The 19,987-nt window shown below is 39.4% G+C and overlaps 1 protein-coding gene across 7 annotated transcripts in view; it reads right to left on the bottom strand.

The window, feature by feature from the left end:
- Positions 1–19,987, bottom strand: part of slc23a2 (solute carrier family 23 member 2) — an 86,258-nt gene that overhangs the window by 16,275 nt on the left and 49,996 nt on the right. For all 7 annotated transcript variants that reach the window (XM_084694931.1, XM_084694932.1, XM_084694933.1 and 4 more), the window contains 4 exons: positions 16,385–16,473; positions 16,107–16,174; positions 15,001–15,182; positions 14,144–14,264 (listed from right to left, as the gene is read on the bottom strand). In XM_084694931.1, the coding sequence (XP_084551057.1) occupies positions 14,144–14,264; positions 15,001–15,182; positions 16,107–16,174; positions 16,385–16,473 (460 nt within the window). The remainder of the gene's footprint in view (positions 1–14,143; positions 14,265–15,000; positions 15,183–16,106; positions 16,175–16,384; positions 16,474–19,987) is intronic.

The raw sequence follows: 19,987 nt of genomic DNA on the forward strand, positions 1-19,987 counted from the left end.
AACTTTTCCCTCCGGAGTTAAATGTACACATTGTTGTTGTGGTAAGGGGAGGTGACGTTTCCTCAACCCTTGTGTGATGTTCATATTTGTGTTGCTAACCCACTGTTTGTGGGTCTAATGGTGTACACATTAGGTTTTTTAAACACTACAGCCATAGATTTCTGTAAATTAACTAAAAATGGCAATTTGTTAGGGTAGAGTGAGGGAAATGGTGGCACGTTTGCAATGTAATAAAAAATGGCACTGTAATAACATTGTGCAGGTCACTGCAAGCCATTATTTTAGTTTCACACACTATAATGGGCAAAGAGTGTGACAGAAGCAGGAGACAAATCAGACAGGCAGATGCACAGACAGGTTCTTTGTTGAAATGACACCTGTCTGGACGACAGTAAACCTCTTAGCATTTTTTACACACATTTATTACACCCAAGTCCAGTGTTCACTTATAGTGCACAGTATGCATTTAATGGAAATGTGTACATTTGACACATTTACAAGAGAGACAAAGCCAATGACTATCAGGTTGAACAATGATTGTATAATTTTTCTTTTAGCAACAATAAAAATGCAAGAGAACTCACTAGCTAACACATTTCCTTTTTACAAACAATATTGGAATCGCATGTTTAATTTGAGTCAAACCCCTAGTGGTATGTCACTGGCGTGAATTGAACTTTGATTTGGAAGGTACGGCAATGCGCAACAACTTTTCAATTTACTGTAGATTTTTTGCAAAAGTACATACAATGCAAAACATCTACAATATGTGCAATTTAGCCATGTAATCTAACATGTTTAGAAATACAGACATGCTCAAATTGGTTTGTACCCCTCCACAAAAAAAGAATGCACAATGTCCTCTGAAATAAATGACAAATGTAATTTCCATCTGTAATATAATTTTGGGTTGAATATAAAATTAATGTTGTTTTAGTGTAGTGTGGTTTGTAAGCTTCAATGTTGTTTGATGAAGTAACACATGTTGAGACAGTTTCTTACAGGAATGTAAAGGGGGATGATTTCAGTTGAGTTCAAGAGTTGCAAAGTGTTAGAAGATGTTAGGGAATTGTTTATGGTAGAACAGATGGCTATCTGTTGAAACTACCTCTTGGGTAAATGACCGTTAGGAATAGTTGCTCCTGAAGGTTTTATGGCGTCGCCATGATTTACCGTAACGAAAGAACTTCGCATGCCAATGTCATTAATATACTGGAGCAGCATTGTTCTTTTGCAACATCAAATAACAGATGCAGAGACAAGTATGGAAAAAGAAAGTGAGGGAGAAAGTGTAGGGGAGGGGGGGGGGGGGCGGGCCGGTATGTGTTTCAAAGTCCCAGAATCCTGTTAAATTTGCCTGAAAACACCTAAACAGCATACCCAAAGTAAATTAAAAGCTGTTCTTGAACCATTTGGAGTACATGCATGTAAATAGTCTCTTTTGAAAAGTGACACTGAAGTTATTTCCCCTGTTGTCAGGACCCCTGTAAGTCCTACATTTATTAATGTAACTGGAGAGGGTACAATTCAGTGGCAATTTTAGATCCTTTTTAGGAGTGCTTAAGCATTCCTAATATTTTTTTTATATTTTCATAAATATATTTTATTATCATTTGATGCTGGTAGTTGATATTGGTCTGTAATTTGCAAGTAGACTGTTATCCAATTTGGGTTTCTTTAATAGGGGCTTTACAACAGCTGTTTTGAAGGGATCTGGGAAGACGCCAGTTCTAAGGGATGTGTTTATAATCTCTAGCACCAGACCTGAGACACTATCAAACACTTGCTTAAAGAATGTTGTGGGTATAGGATCAATATCTGAGGTTGTGGAGTTAGATTCACTGACAATTTTTGAAAGTTCACTAAGTCTGATACAGGTAAATGTGCTCATGGTTATGTTGCAGAATCTACTGATGTTAGTTTCGACCCCACTATTACCCACTATGACCCCACTCTGACCATAGGATATTGAAACTCTTCTTGAGTATCTCTTTCCCGACTCTCAGTCAATGCACAACGAACAATAGTCATGTGGGCAACTGGGCTAGGGAAAGGCTCATATTCAACTCCTTGCGAGAATAGCCTGTAACAGGACAGCAGCTGACTCTCTGGTCACATTAAACTACACAACACACACAATCAGGGTGACCAACAAGATTATATTAACTAACCAACAATAACATTACAAAACATCTAACTAAACGAACACAACAACTGAAATCCCTGGCACGGCTTTTGTAACCAAATCATTTTCCACACGTCTTTGCGTTTTTTGACGTCGCACTGCATGCTGGGTACCCAAGGGTGCTGACGCTGATTGTCTAGCTGTGCTCCGACTGCATGATATGAGTATTAGTTTTTGGTTAGATTTGGGACAAAGGTTAAGAAACGGTTGACATTTCAAGGTGAAATTGCATGAAATTGAGGATGGTATTTCAGAAGGATGTCTGCCTGTTTAACTAAACAATTAATCAAAATTATGACAAGCCAAAAGACTGTGCCTGGGTTCGAACCTGTGATTTTGCACTTTATAGGACACTGCTTCAACCCTTTTGAGCTACCCGCAAGGTTGGGAATATGTGGTCAGTTGTTGTATACAAAAAGAAAGGTGTTTCTCCTGTAGCACAGATTGTTTGATTTGGCCCAAGTTTAAACAGCTGAAATTCAATGATCTTATGACATATCAAGGTGAAATTGCACATGGTACTTCAGAACGATGTCATCTTGTTTAACTCAACATATATTCTAATTTAAGACAGACTCAAACAGTGTGGCTGGATTCAAACCTACGACCTTATACTTTGCAGGTCACCGTTCCAGCTATTTGAGCTATTCTCAGTGTTGAATATTGTCATGTTCAGTTACTGTACAAAAAAGTAAGCCGTTTCTCTTGTGGTAAGCGTTGTTAGATTCAGCCAATGTTGAAACAGCTCTAATTCAATCATATTTTGACATACCAAGGTGAAATCGTTTATGGTACTTCAGAGAGATGTCTGATGATCAATTTACTTCATTTGAACAAATTCGGTTGTGAATCTGACACTACCATACGTAGACTCCAAGTAGCTAGCTACTGTTGTAAACCTGGCTTGTTTTGCTGTGGTTTACACAGTCTCGCTTAACAGATGATCGGAGTGTTGTTATGGGCTCAAATAAACACTCATTGCTATGTTTTACAAGCGGGGGATTGACCGGAACACTAGAAACCGTTCTGTCAAAAAAAAAAGAATGTTTTGCCTCTGACTGGTTTTGAACCTACAACCCTCTGTTTATCAGAACAACATCTCAGACAATTGAGCCATTGCCAGATCTGGACTGCCATGTTCAGTCATCAACTGGATAATAAAATGAGATGTTTATCCAATGGCAAGCATTGTCAGATTTGGTCCAAGCTCAAACAGCTGTAATTCTAATATTTTTACATATCAAGGTGAAACTTTGTAGGGTACTTCAGGGTGGTGTCATCTTAAAGCCTATCCATCATTCAAAATTACATTCAATTTAGTGACACAAACGTATTGAGGCAATGTGGACATTTACATAAATACACCCCTTTCAGACATTTTGTATTTGATTCAACTGTCTTAAGTAATACTTTTTAATATGTCAATGATACACATCTGTACAAAATTTCAAGTCAATTTCAACTTTGTTGTAGGAGATCTATTCTGAAGATTTTCCAAAATTATAACTGTACAGGAAAATCCATCATGGTGGACCTTATGGGTCCTTGAGGCTTTTTTGTTCCTCATGAAAAATGAAGCATGCACACCAAGTTTCAGAAAAATTGGAGCAATGGGGTGGAAATGCAATCACTCTGAAAAGTGGAAATTTGGATGTGGCCTGTGGCGCACCCTATGGTCTGATGTGGGGCAGTCTGTGTTTGGGCCGTAGTTGTGGCATGTTGTATCAATATACTAAATTTCAAAACTTTTTACCAATGTGTTCATGAGCGAAATTACAATAACTAGAGAGCATACAATTTCTGGGGAAATTGTGAGGGTGTGCTTGCGGCTGCCCCAGCTGCCCATAGTCTTCTGGTGTTTACATATTTAAAAAAGCATTTAAGTGTATGACTGCAGTTCTGACCATTGTGTTCCCTTGACAATAAGTTTGTAAAAATTGTCACTCAGCAAAATGCATCACTCAGATGGAGGAGAGGTGATACTGGTTGGTTGGAAGAGAAGGAGGCCAAATGTAGCTCATGAAGATGCAGCGCTAGGTAACTTATTAAATTGTAATCAGATAAACAACTTGTTGGTTGCCCAACAAGAGGAAGACACAGCATCTGCTTCTTCAACTCCTTAATCCTCTCAGGGCACCTGTTGCACCGGGTTAGAAAGACATCAGCATAATGTAGCTAATTTTACACAATACATTAAGGATTAAAAAATCAACACCCATCTTTGCTATATTTAAAAGGTCAATTGTAGGCTATGGGACGTCAATATTACATTTTGTCTAATTATGTGTAGGACCGTGTTTCTCAAGTGGTGGGTCCCGACTCCCGACCCAAGTGGATCGCAAGCTGGTGTAGGACTTATTGATTCATAAAACCATCTAAACTCCATATATTAATGTTTTCTGTTATTTAAAAGCAAGCTCAGACGTATGAATGGAAAAGGTATCTTTGTAAACCATCCTGGTCTGTTGTTATGTGTAAACCGAACATTTCACCTAGCTACTTGACTTTAAATAATCACTCTGTATTCTACCAAAGACAACAAAGTTGACTAAACTAGCTAGATTTTTTTTTAGCTAACTGGCTACCACTACGGCACTAGCTGGTGGCTGGAGGATTTGTTCAGTACCTCCCAGAAGAGGTCTGGAACGGAAGACTAACAAGGTAGCAAGTTAGCTGTAGCTAGGTCTAACACTTGGTAACACTGCAGATAGTAGCAGATGTGCTGGGGTAACAGCTAGAGCTAACTCCTCTGTGAAACAGCAGACCACTGTTTCCGAAAGTAGATCTACTAGCTTAGCTCTAATAATATCAGCGTAGTAGCAATAGAGCTATCATATTTAGCTAGCTAGCTACATTTCACAAACGTGTTTCATATCACAATGTAAAACGAAAACATTTGGCAGACCGGTGTAAAAATTGACCTAATCTCTATGACTTAAATGTCATTGCAAGTTTTTCCCTTCTCGTGATATTTTCAGGCATTTAGCCTACTCATCTTGCATTCATTCATTAATAAAGAACCCCTTTGAAGCTTATTTTAACAACGACGTTACCAGCAGTAGCTATCTCAGATGGAATCGCGATTAAAATAGTACCATCTGCTAACTGAAAATATGCCCCCAAAAACGTGAATAAACTTGACATTTAGTTAGGGGAAAATCACTCATTCATAAAAATGTCAGTGGTAGCGATCATTGTCAGTAACAAGGCAAAATGCGATATAGCCCTGCTGTGTGGAGAAACTGCCCCGGTAAATTGTAGGCTACTACTACTGTACTACTGTCTTGGTAGCGATTGCGTTGGTTTAATTCGATTTAACGTTACTTCCGTTTGTACGGTCTAGGCTGAAATGAATTATTTTCATGAACAGATTGACAAAGTTTAGGCTGTGGCAATGGAGTTCAGGTTAGTAGTCACTAGTCAGATAGGTTCACCTATTGAAATACTTTTGAAGTAAGGGGTAAGCGCCGAACATGAGCCGCCGTTTGACATCCTACGAGCTGTTAACAGCTGTGGAGATGTTTTTTTTTAGCTAACGCTACTAGCGTTCTTCAAGAGACTATGCTACAGTACAGCGTTGCAGTGAGCTACACTGGTTTAAAACCACAGGTAATGATAATTTCACCAACAAATCGTTTAGTTGTAATCTAATGTCATAAATCCTACAACGAAAATGTATTTGTGAGGAATGTTTATTTTAACGATTGAAAACAGATGCATCATAGACCGCAGTATGTGTTGCCAGGGCAACAGAGGCTAATGTCATGATGCGAATGCTTCTGTGAAATTGTAGACTACCGTTTCCGAAAGTAGATGTACTTCCTTAATAATATTACCTTATATTGTACATTACACATCACAATTGTGTGTCATATCACAAAGTAAAATGAGCAAATAGTTATCACCCAGGCCTCTTTGTTTGTGGCGTTTCTGCAGTTGCCTTGCTGTAAAGAAGTTAGCCTAAGCCTAGCCATCTCCTAGAAGTTAACGAGCTGCTAAACTAATGTGCTGCTAGAGATAGTCACGCGAGTTTTCGTGACGTGAGTGACGTTAGTGGCGTCAGTGACTGGGACGTTAGTGGCGTCAGTGACTGTGGCTAGCAAGTTAGTCACCGTTAGCTTCACTTTTCGCCACAAAAACGTAATGTCTACTAAACCGTGCAACGGAACCTAAATCCCAATACAAGCAACTCAATCGCTATCAAGACAAAACTTTTGACACCTAGCTTGCCTATGTAGTCCAAATAAACCGGCAGTTTAAAAACACGTCTACTTTCGAAATTCTCTGACGAATTTTACCCACCTCTCCATTGAAGTTAGTGAGAGAATTTGGAAGGCTGCTCTCGCTTCAATAATCAAAGCTGAAAATCTGTCAATGTGAGCTCTTTAGTAGTTACATTGGCTGAAAGAGGACAAGTTTTCCTACATTTTAAGGTATAACTTGTTTCTGTTAGTTAAACTATATGAACATCAGAGGAATGCTTAACAGCATTCTCACAACTAGAAAAGGCATTTCCTGCTGAAAATGCGTTGGAATGCTGAAATCTGAAATAAATTTTTTAAATGGCTGAAAATACAGAAATGAGAAAATACCTGCAAGCTGAAATTAATTTTGAAAATGTGTGACTCACTCTAAAGAGGCAGTGTGGTAGCTGAACTGCATCATCTCACAAAGCTAAGTGCTTAAATACAATGCGGGAGAATAGGTTTGAACGTTGTGAAGCAATCAAAGAAAAAGTTTAATTTCAAGAGGCACAATACATATCACAAATGTAAGGAATGAGACAGCTATATAAGCAGAGTGGTTGTGTAAGCTACCACTCTGTATCAGCAGTCATTTAATACTATCATACACTTAAGCATTCTACCGCCCTTATACTGTTTGCAGAACATTACAAAGTGTGGTGTAGACCAGTACATCACAGTTAAACATATTTATTGTATGAAAATTACATGGTTGTAAGGTTTACATGGTTTGTATGGTTATAATTAAGATGAACACGAAAATTAGACCATCACGTAGCCTTACAAAAATGAACGACATTGAATAATTAACGAGGCTAAGTACTGCCAGAAACCACTGGTAGGCCTACATCGCATTCAGTTGGTTTAAACGGCTGCTATAATTTTAGCTGACCACTAGATGTCACTGTGCTCTCCAATTTCAATGCGCCAATAGTTCGGCTCTTTGGTTCGGAGCAATCCGGAAGAAACCACCAAAGCTTCACAAGGCATCGTTCGCCCATCCCTACTAACGTCACTGTGTCCAATCCAGACCGGTTTTTAGCTAACATTCTGATGAAATGCCACTTCAAATATTGATAACAATGATTGTATCACGTTTTCAGCTGATTTACTGATTTCACGTTAAGCTTTAACTTCTTACCTTTCGAACTAAATATTGTAAAAAAAAATTAGAGTTATCTTATCCTTTACTAGAGCCGGTAAAAAGACGCTGGCGCCGGTAAATTAGCCGTGCGCTACCCTTGTCCAAACCCGACCACACTTATACTCGTAGTAAACACTCGTTGCTGCTCTTTTTCCGGGGATATTAACTTGATCCAGGGTCACCAAACTTACTATAATGCTGTCAATATATACGGGGACAATAAGATATCACGCTTCAACATCTCCAAACTATGCGATAAAATCTAAATTTGACTGTTTACCACCACCTGCTGGATGTTTTGTTGAACTCTTCTCATGTCATAGTAAAAAGCGTCGCCCGAGTGTCGCCCGAGTGGTCTTTCGGCTTTCTCTCATCAATGTAACTTTCCTAAATTATTTAGACATGTAAACGTCCATATATGTTTATGAAATTTGACACGTAGATTGTTTGGTATGCCTAAAATAATATTACTTACACTTTGCTAGCGATTGCAAAAGAAAATGGTGGCAAAAAGACCGGAAACTGGGTGTCCAAACCCCGTTCGGGTTTGGACAATAGTAGTTTACAGCGGTCGGGATTGGACACAGTGACGCTAATTACACATGTAAACGGAGCAATACTATTATTGGCATAAACCGACAATGGCTATCGGGTTTCTCATAGTCAAGTGAACGCACTCGGTGGCGTTGTAGAACAAAACAGTAGCCTACCATTAGCATAGTAGTTGGCAAAAGAGATATTAGCAGCATCTTCAGAATTAGTAGTTGTAGTGTGGCATAAGATATAGCAGTATCAGTAGTGGTAGTAGTTGTGGTGCTCTTAGTCTTTTAATGAGACGAGTTGACTGAATCGCTTGTCTTGTGTCTCCACTAATCAGCTAATACCAATCACCTGTGTAAGAGACTGGCGCTTGTTTGTGTGGTTGCCACGGTGATGGTGCAGCTATGGCTGCTAATGCGCTGAAGGCAGAGACTACCAGAAATCTAGCAAGAATCCACACCTCAAACAAGTTAACGTAGAGGCAAAACTATACGTCCAATACAAAAAAATAAAATTTTCCGAGACCCAAGACTCTGCCGAAACCATCGATGTCCTTTATATGGCTGTGCGTTCAGAAATACGACTATAACGGCAGTTTATAAATCTTGTTATTTTTTGTTTTCTGTGACGAATTTGTCACCACATTTGCATTGGACTCTATGGGGCGAGAGTTGGACTTTGTCTCGCTTTCGTGGGGCTCTGAACAAATGTGTAAGTCTTTTGGATTCCACAGACAACTGTCTACAACCAGCACAAAATTAGCTATCTATTGATCCAAAAACAAAGCATGAAGAGCGAAAATTGTGGCAATGCTGGCAAACTAGAAATATGTTTTCAACGACACCCGAAGCTTCCCTCCGCTCTAAGCGATTCAATCTGCACTCTGGGCTTTCTCGTAAACACCCATGTAAATCTCAGAAACGGTTTAAAAAACTTTCAGTTTTTAAGATGGAGAAGCTAATCGCCTGTGTGGCTGCATATCCAGTCCTGTACGATACGTCCCTGTATTTGTACAAAGACATTAATAAAAAGAATGAGACCCGGCGCAGGTTTGCCAACGTTGCTCCTGGTGTTTTTTTATACTTTCAAATTCAGTCTCTCGTCACATCACGTAACTTTGTTCAAGCTAGTTACAGTACAGTAGTAGCCCGGCTGGAACTCCCTAGTCGTATTGACAGATTAGCAGAGACTTTGAGTAATATAATATGTTTTTACACGTCAACGTGTATGTTTATTAAACAGTTTTGTATTTTTTTTTGTAAGTTGTATTTTGATCGATGTTGCGAGTACGTAAACCCAAGTCTGCACACTTGGCCATTACAACTACAACAGTAACTTTAGAGAACTACATTCTACATGAATCTACATGAAAGGTGAGCGATGGCCAGCGATTCGCGTCGCGGCAGTGTGAATGCAGAGTGAAGAGTGGAATGAAATAGTTGTCTTCTCATTTCCCCTGCAAGAGGGAAAGGTGATCAGCAACCTCATAGTTGAATTAAAACGAAAACATTTGGCAGACCGGTGTAAAAATTGACCTAATCTGTATGACTTAAATGTCATTGTAAGTTTTTCCCAACAAGGCAAAATGCAATATAGCCCTGCTGCGTAGAGAAGTTGCCCCGGTAAATTGAAGGCTTCTACTACTACTAGACTGTCTTGGTAGCGATTGCGTTGGTTGAATTCGATTTAACGTTACTTCCATTGTAAAGTCTAGGCTGAAATGAATTATTTTCATGAACAGATTGACAAAGTTTAGGCTGTGGCAATGTTAGTTCAGGTTAGTAGTCACTAGTCAGATAGTTTCACCTATTGAAAGACTTTTGATTTAAGTAAGGGTAGTGCCGAACATGTGCCGCCGTTTGACTTCCTACTAGTACTGTAAACAGCTGTGGAGATGTTTTTGTTAGCTACAGGACTAGGCTACAGCGTTGCAGTGAGCTACACTGGTTTGAAACCACAGGTAATGAAAATTTTACCCAAAAATCGTTTACTTGTAATCTAATGTCATAATAAATCCCACAACGAAAATGTATTTGTGAGGAATGTTTATTTTAACGATCGAAAACAGATGCATCATAGACCGCAGTAGTATGTGTTGCCCAGGCAACAGAGGCTAATGTCATGATGCTAATGCTTCAGTGAGATTGTAGACTACCGTTTCCGAAAGTAGATGTACTTCCTTAATAATATTACCTTATATTGTACATTTCACATCACAATTGTGTGTCATATCACGAAGTAAAATGAGCAAATCGTTATCACCCAGGCCTCTTTGCTTGTGGCGTTTCTGCAGCTGCCTTGCTGTAAAGAAGTTAGCCTAGCCATCTCCCAGAGGTTAACAAGCTGCTAAACTAATGTTCTGCTAGAGATAGTCACGCGAGTTTTCGTGACGTTAGTGACATTAGTGGCGTCAGTGACTGTGTCTAGAAAGTTAGCTACCGTTAGCTTCACTTTTCGCCACAAAAACGTAATGTCTACTAAACCGTGCAACGGAACCTAAATCCCAATACAAGCAACTCAATCGCTATCAAGACAAAACTTTTGACACCTAGCTTGCCTATGTAGTCCAAATATTGACAGTTTTAGGTGTGGGAAAATAAATAAATAAAAATTATAATATATATGTGAGATAACAATGGTTGTGCCCTTGCCGAAGGCAAAGCACACCCAATAATAATACCAACAAATATAGCTGCAAGCAGCGATGCGGGTTCCTCCGCAAAATATTATAAACATGTACACTGTAGAAGATCAAGAGTTGGACAACAAAAGAGCAAAACTACTTCATGTTTTCGTCATGATTAACTTTGGTCAGCTTTGGGACAAAGGTTAAGAAACGGTTGACATTTTAAGGTGAAATTGCATGAAATTGTGCATGGTATTTCAGAATGATGTCATCCTGTTTAACTAAACAGATAATCAAAATTGATGACAGGCCAAAAGATAATGGCTGTATTCCAACCTACAACCTTATACTTTACTGGTCAACAACCTCAGCCTATGGAGCTATTCTCAGTGATGAATAGTGTCATGTTCAGTTACTGTATTAAAAAGTAAGCTGTTTCTTCTGTGGTAAGCGTTGTTAGATTCAGACAAAGTTGAAACCGCTTGTACATTTCCTATGAAAATGGGACAACAGGATGACTGGGTTGCTGCCGTAAAGAATAACTGATCGTTTTTTTAAAAGGTTGTTTGGAGTGCCATAACTTGTCATGGAAGGGAATTTCAAATCATACCTAGCATCAGTGGGGATGTGTCCTGGCTTAGGTTACTGAAATGAATTTGTGCAACAGACATGGGATCCACCTAAACAATCAATTTACTTCATTAGAGATAACCATTAGCGTTATCTCTACCATGCGGAGACTACAAGTAGCTAGCTACTGTAGTGAACCTGGCTTGTTTTGCCATGGTTTACACAGTCTCGCTAAACAGATGAGTGTTGTGATGGGCTCAAATAAACACGCATTACTATGTTTTACAACCGGAGGATTTATCGGAAGACTAGAAACCGTTTTGTCAGAATAAAAAATTAAAAACTATGCCTCTGACTGGTTTTGAACCTACAACCCTTTGCTTACCAGCACAACATCTCAGCCAACTGAGCCATTCCCAGGCATGGATTACACAATGTTCAATAACTGGATAATAAAAAAAGCTGTTTCTCCAATGGCGAGCATTGTCAGATTTTGTCCAAGTTCAAACAGCTGTAATTCAGTCATATTTTGACATATCAAGGTGAAACTTTGCATGGTACTTCAGAGGCATGTCACCTTAAAGCCTATTAGGTTTGAACCATCCTTCAAAAATATATTTGCCATTTTGTATTTGATTCAATTGCCTTAAGTAACTATTTTAAATACAGCAATGATACATATCTGTACAAAATGTCAAGTCAATTAGACCTTTGGTTCAAGAGAAGAGGAATTTTGAAGGTTTTCCAAAATTATCACTGTACAGGAAAATCCATCATGGCGGACCTTGTGACCTTGAAGCTTTTTTGTTCCTCATGAGAAATGAGGCATGTAAACCAAGTTTCAGAAGAATTGGAGCAATGGGGTGTAAATGCAATCACTTTGAAAATTTGACTTTTGGGCGTGGCCTGTGGCGCCCCCTATGGTCCGATGTGGCCCATATTTGGTGTGGGCGTACCCACTTGGATGTAGTATCAATGTGCAAAATTAGAACATTTATGACTAGGGACTTTTTGAGATATTGGGGCGCAAGGACAAGAAAAATAATAAGAATACCAACAATAACAATAGGTTCCCTGCTACCGGAGGAACCTCAATTACAATAATTGAGGTTCCTGACGGAGGAACCCTAAATATACATACAATCTGAAAAATGGAAATATGTATATGTGAGATTCTGAACACTAATAAAACAAATACAATTAAAAAACGTCAAACAAATCTAGAAAAATCTGTGTAGCGAATTTATATACGTTTTTAAATCAATGGTGGACTGATCAACATAGGCTCGTGTCGCGGACCCCCTGCAATGCCGCCCGGTTGAAAACCCCTGTTTTAGGGTGAGTACAACTTTTTTCTTTGGCTCTGTTTTTTTATAGTTGTCATCGGACAAAGACGTTGACTATACTTGCTGTTGCGACTTGATCTTAAATGGTTTATTGCAATGGAAGCACAAGACTCGTAGATTTCCAATGATGTACAACATGTGTAGCAGTCTAAAAAATTTAAATAAAACTTTTACAATGTGGTGTGGTACAGTAAGTTGCATTATGGTAAATGTAAAATATTTCAGATTAAATGTGTATGTTAGCCTGGCTTCCAGCCCAATTTAGCCCCGCCCACAACAAAAATTTGGTCGGGAAGTTGGGTCTGGAGGGGCTCGTATTGGGGACAAACTATGTAAAACCAGGAGCTGGGTGGACCAATGAAATTGCCAGGGCAGGCTTTATACAGTGATGGACAGATGATCAACAGTAACATAATCAACGTCACGAAAGAGCGCTTGGGTTGAATTTGTTTTCAACAAACAACATATTATGTTGCTATGATTGGTTGTAGGTCTATCCAATTAAGCGAAGAGGCATTTGTTTTAAGAGTTTGGTTGAAACATGCCCCATAGTCACAGCCAGTGTTGGGTGCAACGCGTTATGCGTTACAGTAGTCAGACTACTTTTGTTAGGTAACGAGTAACTTAACGTGTTACTTATTTAATTGAATGAATCCGTTACTTGTTCCTTGTTCAAACAAGTAAAGCTTTACTTAATTGAGTCTTTTGGTCGAGAGCACTCAGCATGTAGCTGAAAGTTTAGGCTACTTTTTGCTAGGTGTCTACGAAAACATCTTAATCTGCTAGACAGGTGGGTTCCCCTTCGTTGTTTTGGTGCACAGTCTCACAAGCCCAATTTACCCAGCGTCATGGAGCTGACCAGCTAAATAGTTATTTAAGACTTGCATGTACAGGCCTAGTAATGTCACATTAAATAATGTATTGAACTCAAGCTTGTGTGATGCGTTGCTGTATCGTTCAGTGGTTTCGGTTTAGGATTATATTACAGTAAGTAAAATTCAGTACATAAGTGAAAACCCTTTTGGTACCATATACCTAGCTATAGTTTAGCTTCGTTTTGCTCCTAGAATCAAACCTAGCCCTTGTGGAACTAGCTAGCTACTAGACTTCTGCCTGATATTTTACAACATTATTTATTGATTAAAGAGTTTCATGATTGAAGATCCATCTTGCTGTATAATGAGGATTGATCATGTTATATGCGAGTGACACTGAATATTCAGTACAATATGTGCTATTGCTGAGGTCAACCCATTAAATGTGCCTTCTGGGCATAAGAGTGACCAAGGTGAATTGTCTTAGAAATAAAATACTTTTCTTAATGTAACGCAAATGTAACTTAACGCCTTACACTCTACAGCAAGTAACTAAGTAACGTAACTAGTGACTTTACAAGGAATGTAACTAGTAACTGTAATTAGTTACTTTAAAAAGTAACTATGTATATACACAGTACTGTGTATGTGTGTGAATATGCGTAAATCTTACGGGGAACATCTTGAACAGCTGCAGCCTATAGGAGGTCCAGCCTTTCTTAGCCTTATACACAGGCACAGGGAACTGCACATTCCTGGCATATTGGGAGAACAGTAGCACCAAGAAGATAGTCCTGGGGGGATGAAAAGAGTCATTAAGAAATAATTATATTGACAGATTTTTTCACTCTCTAAATAAATGTACTTCAAATGAAGGCTGGATTGTTCAAATTAAAAAAATATACGTCACATTTTTTTTAAACACTTAACTCATATTTGTCAGGGCTGCCAATAATTCCAGAGTTGAAAGTATGTGAGGTTACAGAGTGTGTTTATGAGTGTGTGCAGTCTGTGCATGTGATGTACGTGAGAGGTGTGTGTGTGTACAGTCGTGGCCATAAGTTTTGGCAATGACAAATGCTGTGTTTCCACAGTTTGCTGGTTCAGTATTTAAGGAAGATGTTTTCACATGTTTCTATAGAATACTGGAATACAATAAGGCACATTTCATATTTCTTTAAGCTTTTTGGGGGCAAACATTTTCAACATATGCAAATAGTCCCCTCTTTGCAGCAGTCAATCTGCTCTAAAAATCTCAAGAGTAGATTTTAAGAGCAGACTGACTGCTGTAAAAGAGGGGACTATTTGCATATATTGAAAATACCAGAATGATAGTGATTTCACCTGGCTAGAACTAGTTCACACTTTACGCTGTGCTGATGATATGACTTACTGAAATTATGTTAGCAGTCATTTTAAGGCCCAGCAAGCTTTGCAAACACAAAATGTATGTCGCTACCAATACTTTTGGCCATGGCTGTATATGTGCATATATGTGTGTGTATATGTGTGTGGTGTGTGCATGCGTACATCATTGCGATGCCCCAGTGCTTGCCGGCGCGCTCCCCTGCAGGCTGGAAGCCAGACAGCCCGATGAGGGCCACGGTGGGAGTGATGGTCAGGGGCCCAATGTACTGTAGCAGCAACCCTGGGAGCCCCAGTGCGCCTATGCATACCTCTATCAGGGAGGACACAATGATGGCCCCCTGGATCTGAAAGAGGGCGAGTCAGTTAATGTTTTTGTTTGCATTTTTTATTCCTCTCCCACTCTTCCACCTTGCCCTCCTCTCTCCATCTCCTTCACTATCTTTTGCCCCTCTCCTCTCGCTCCTCCCTTTCTAGCTCTCCCTCTTCCTCCTAAGGCTGGGCGATATATATAAAATAATTATATATCAATATTGTCAAAACATTTACGATATTCTATATGTATCTCGACATATCTCGTTTGCATTTGCATTTAAATAATAAAAAACATGATTTTCTTTTGCCTCCTTTAGAAAACAACAACTATTTAGATGGAACAGCTATTGTTACAAAGTACAAAATGTGTAGGGCAAATTTAAGCAGTTGCCATAACATGGTACTTGACAAAATGGACCTCACATGGAACACTTCAGCAGAAGTCCTTATGTGACAGGTCAAAAAGAGAGCAAAAAAAAGTGCCTGTGCAAGTGCAATTTTCAGTTTGGTATGTCTGTGTGTGTCTGTGTGTGTCTGTGAACACATAAAAATGACGTTGTGTCCTTGGGAAAGGCACTTCACCCTACTTGCCTCGGGGGGAATGTCCCTGTACTTAGTGTAAGTTGCTCTGGATAAGAGCGTCTGCTAAATGACGTAATGTAAAATTATTAGCGATATTATCGCTAATATTCGATCTATCGCCCAGCCCTACTTCATCCAACTATTCAATGATGTCCTGCTCTCAAATTATATGCACGATGATTCAGTTTAACTCTGACATAATTCACAAACCTAGTTCCTCAACCCAATTTGAAAGCTAATGGGCATTTGTCACATTTCACACAGATATACAAATCACACACAGACATACACAAGCCAAAGTCCTTTCTGTCCTTCCCCATTGAGCCCCTTCCCGTTCTGCCCCCTCCTGTCCGTGCCTTCCTTATCCTACTCACCTCTCGTATCCGGGGGTGCCAGATTTCTTCAGTGTTTAGAAGCTCTGTGCTGTTCAGCATGGGGACCACTGTACAGAAGCAGACACATGGAGGCATTACACACATCCACATACTGGCACCAAACTTGATAACCACATTCATAACCGGGTAAATACATTTTGAAGCTGAGAAAATGTTAGCTCATTTCACCAGGAGACCAAAAATATTCCCCAGAAATTACAGCTGTCAAACATCATGCCTATTTGTGTGTGTGTATGCGTATGTAGGCGTGTGTATACCTGTAGTGTTGCACTTCCACTTCTCCAGAGACAGAATGGCTTTGGCTGGGGCGAGAAAAGCAAATGCACTGGCCTGGAACAGGGGCAACCTAAAAAACACACAAAGATATGAATATTAACATACACCAACACATACACACATTATCAGAATAAACACATCAGTATATTTGCATAAACACATTAGTACACACATGGGAACACAAGAGTATTATCAGCACAACACGTTTATCACAGAGGTTATATCTCTTCACTCATCCCTAGGCAGCAGCATCTATAGTATAATTCTAAGAATCTGTGTGTGTGCGCACGCATGTCAGATTAGGTCCAAGTTCAAACAGCTGTAATTCCGTCATATTTTGACATACCAAGGTGAAATTGTTTATGGTACTTCAGGGGCATGTTACCTCAAAGCCTATTAGGTTTTAAAAACCGTCAGTCAAAATTATATTTGATTTATTGACACAAAGGCATTGAGGCAATGTCCACATTTACATAAATACGCCCAGATTAACAACCGGTTCTGGTTATTAAAAGTCAGGTTTGTAACTTCACCAGAAGTTCTAGACCTGGCCTATTTTTGCCCAGAAATACGTATCACTGTCGTGTGCATATAAGGTGTATGGTTGTAGTTACGCAGGTTACCTCTCTTTACAATGTGTCCTTACTGTGGCGCTGATGATTGTCTTCTTTGATTGCTCAAAAACATTATGCCGTGAAAGCGAACTGTTTGGATCCCCTGATGTTGTGATAAGTGCAAATTAAGTGAACGATGTGTTGGGGGGGCCGCAAAGTGGAAAAAGTTGGGAATGGCTGGTATAGACAATTGTACTCTTTTATTTCATGTTGTGCACTTTTCTTCCAAAAGGCAATTTTGCACTGTTTCAAGAATGGGATAAATGGACTCCAGTTTAACCATTTTACCATTGTGCATTTTCCTGATTGACAAGAGAATTTTTGAACAATATGTATGCTCAGCTTGAGTTAAGAGCGCAACTTTTAAAAACTTTAATGTGTTATGGACGCCAAAATGTAAATTTTCAAAATACACTGTTCACAACACAAATGTAATTGTTCTCAAATATAACAGCAAAGCTGACAATGTATGCTGCAAAACTAACCTGGTTTGAGGCAGGCTGATTGTTAGGCTTAGCCTGTGTTGTTGCTAAATCAGACGTTCCTGTTACACTGACCCGATGAGAAAGCGATGATTACACCAGACTTTTTGGGTGCTGCCGTATTTTACTTCAATAACCACTATTAGTCCAAACATATTTGTTTACAGAAAATATATTTTAATAAATAATATATCCAACAAATGCACATTATATTAAAAATATCTAACCCCTAATTATAAGATACAAACCTGCACACATTTTAGTTAAATGGTAGGTAAGATTACAGTGTGTTTACAAGTGTGGTATGGAAATTACCTAATTTATTAGAATTGATCTAATAAATTAAATCTAATGTAATTTATCTATTGTGTATGCTTATGCTTCCTAAAATGACCCCAATAAAATGATTAAAGCTACATATATAGTTAACAGTAAAAAAAATATTCAAGGTTGATTCCTTCTCAAAATTGAAAAAGTATTTCAAAATTGACATGGTAAAATATATATCTCAAAGATGTATGTATCCCTTGTCAAATGTATCCCAACATTTCAAGACGTAGATCAATGGGCAATTTTATGATCACATTTTATGATAAAATCATCAATGTAGAGAAAAATCCGTCATTCGGTTACTTGAGACTTTTTGGTTCCCCATGAGCAATAAGGCTTGCATACCAATTTTCAAACATTTTGGACTACAGATGAATAATAACAATAACAAATCGGATGGAGAATTCCTAATTATTGACCCAAAATGTAGTATCTAAATCCATTCGACTCTATACTATTTTTCTGGTGAGATTTTTTTAAACAAAATATATTTGTAAATGTACTGGTTAATAGCGTATATTCAAAACAATAAAAATATGGGTTTATACGAGTAAATTATAAATGGTCTTTATGGTACCGCTTTAGCTCCAACCAACTTTTTAGGTTAATTTCTGTTAGGATTGGGACTTCTATCCCTACCTTTTTTGGCATACTGGGCACAGTATGCTGTTGACATGTGGCAAGTGTATGGCTCTAGACACACGGATGCACAGTGAACCAAGTGAAGTTGTCTGGATAAAGTTGATTTGAGCTAATATTAAAAGTGCAGCTTTTTTTTTTTTACAGGCAAAGCGGTCATTGCCCATTAGAGGGTCCCCGAGGGCTGACAAACTGCTGTATAAGCTAGCAAAGTTTGACAAACTTGCTAGCCTGACATAATCATACTCATAATTCTAGTCAGAATATGAGTCTGAAAACTCTCCGTTGGGCTGCGACTATGGGGCGTGTTTCAACCGAACTCGTAAAACAATTGCCTCTTCGCTCAATTGGATAGACCTACAACCAATCAGAGCAACGTAATATGTTGTTTGTTGAAAACAAAGTCAACCCAAGGGCTCTTTTTCGTGACGTTGTTGATTACGTTACTGTTGATCATCTGTCACTCATCGTATAAAGCCCGCCCTGGCAATTTCATTGGTCCGTCCCAATCCTGGTTTTATGTAGTTGTTCCCAATACGAGACCCTCCAGACCCAACTTACTGCCCAAATTCTTTTGTGGGCGGGGAGAAGTTGGGCTGGCAGCCAAGCTACAAACTTGCATGATATCTGTAACATTCTCAAAGTTTGAATTGAACTTCAATGAAGGAAAATGTTGGGGAGTTTAAATAAAGAGGCAGAGACATTTATGACAACAAGTGGAGCTGAAAATGACGCGGCATTCGACTAACTTGCTATCTAGCAGGCTGAAAGAAAGCAAATAAAAATGTATAGCTATTTAGATATTATTATCTACCTGTGCTGGCCAATCACCAACTGTGTGAGACAAGTTGGTGTCTCACACAGTTGGTGTCTCGGGGGTTTCATTTTTTTTAACCTAATTACACGCCATACTCCACAACCTCATTCACCACTTCCTCATCCAATACTTCATCTACTACCACCTCACTTGCTACCATTCCACCCAGCTGCTAGTCCAAGCACATGTCCTCTCCAAGTTGGACTACTGCAACTCACTGCTCGCCAGTCTCCCAGCATGCGCAACCCGCCCTCTACAGAGGATTCAGAATGCAGCAGCCGCCTGGTCTTCAATCTACCCAGACGCTCCCATGTTACCCTGCTCCTCATCTCTCTCCACTGGCTTCCCATCATGGCCCGTATCAGATTCAAGACCCTGGTACTGACCTTACGAGTGGTGAACGGGACTGCACCCGACTACATCAAGTCTCTCCTCCGGCCTTACACCCCCACCTGCCTCCTACAGTCTTCTTCTGACAACAGTCTGGTGGTCGAACCGCTCAAAAGCGCCCGCTCCCAACCCAAGCTCTTCTCCTCTATGGCCCCCCAACAGTGCAATCACCTCCCCACCTCCATCAGAAACACTGACTGTCTCCCCACCTTCAAGAAAAAGACTTAATACGCCCCTTGTTCCTGGAGTACAACGGTACTTAGGAATGACTTGCTGGACCAGGAACACAATGACTCTTAGTGAGGGACTTGT

The sequence above is a fragment of the Hypomesus nipponensis genome, chromosome 28, assembly GCF_054491055.1.
Source record: "Hypomesus nipponensis isolate SF chromosome 28, ASM5449105v1, whole genome shotgun sequence".
Taxonomy (NCBI): Eukaryota; Metazoa; Chordata; class Actinopteri; order Osmeriformes; family Osmeridae; genus Hypomesus; species Hypomesus nipponensis.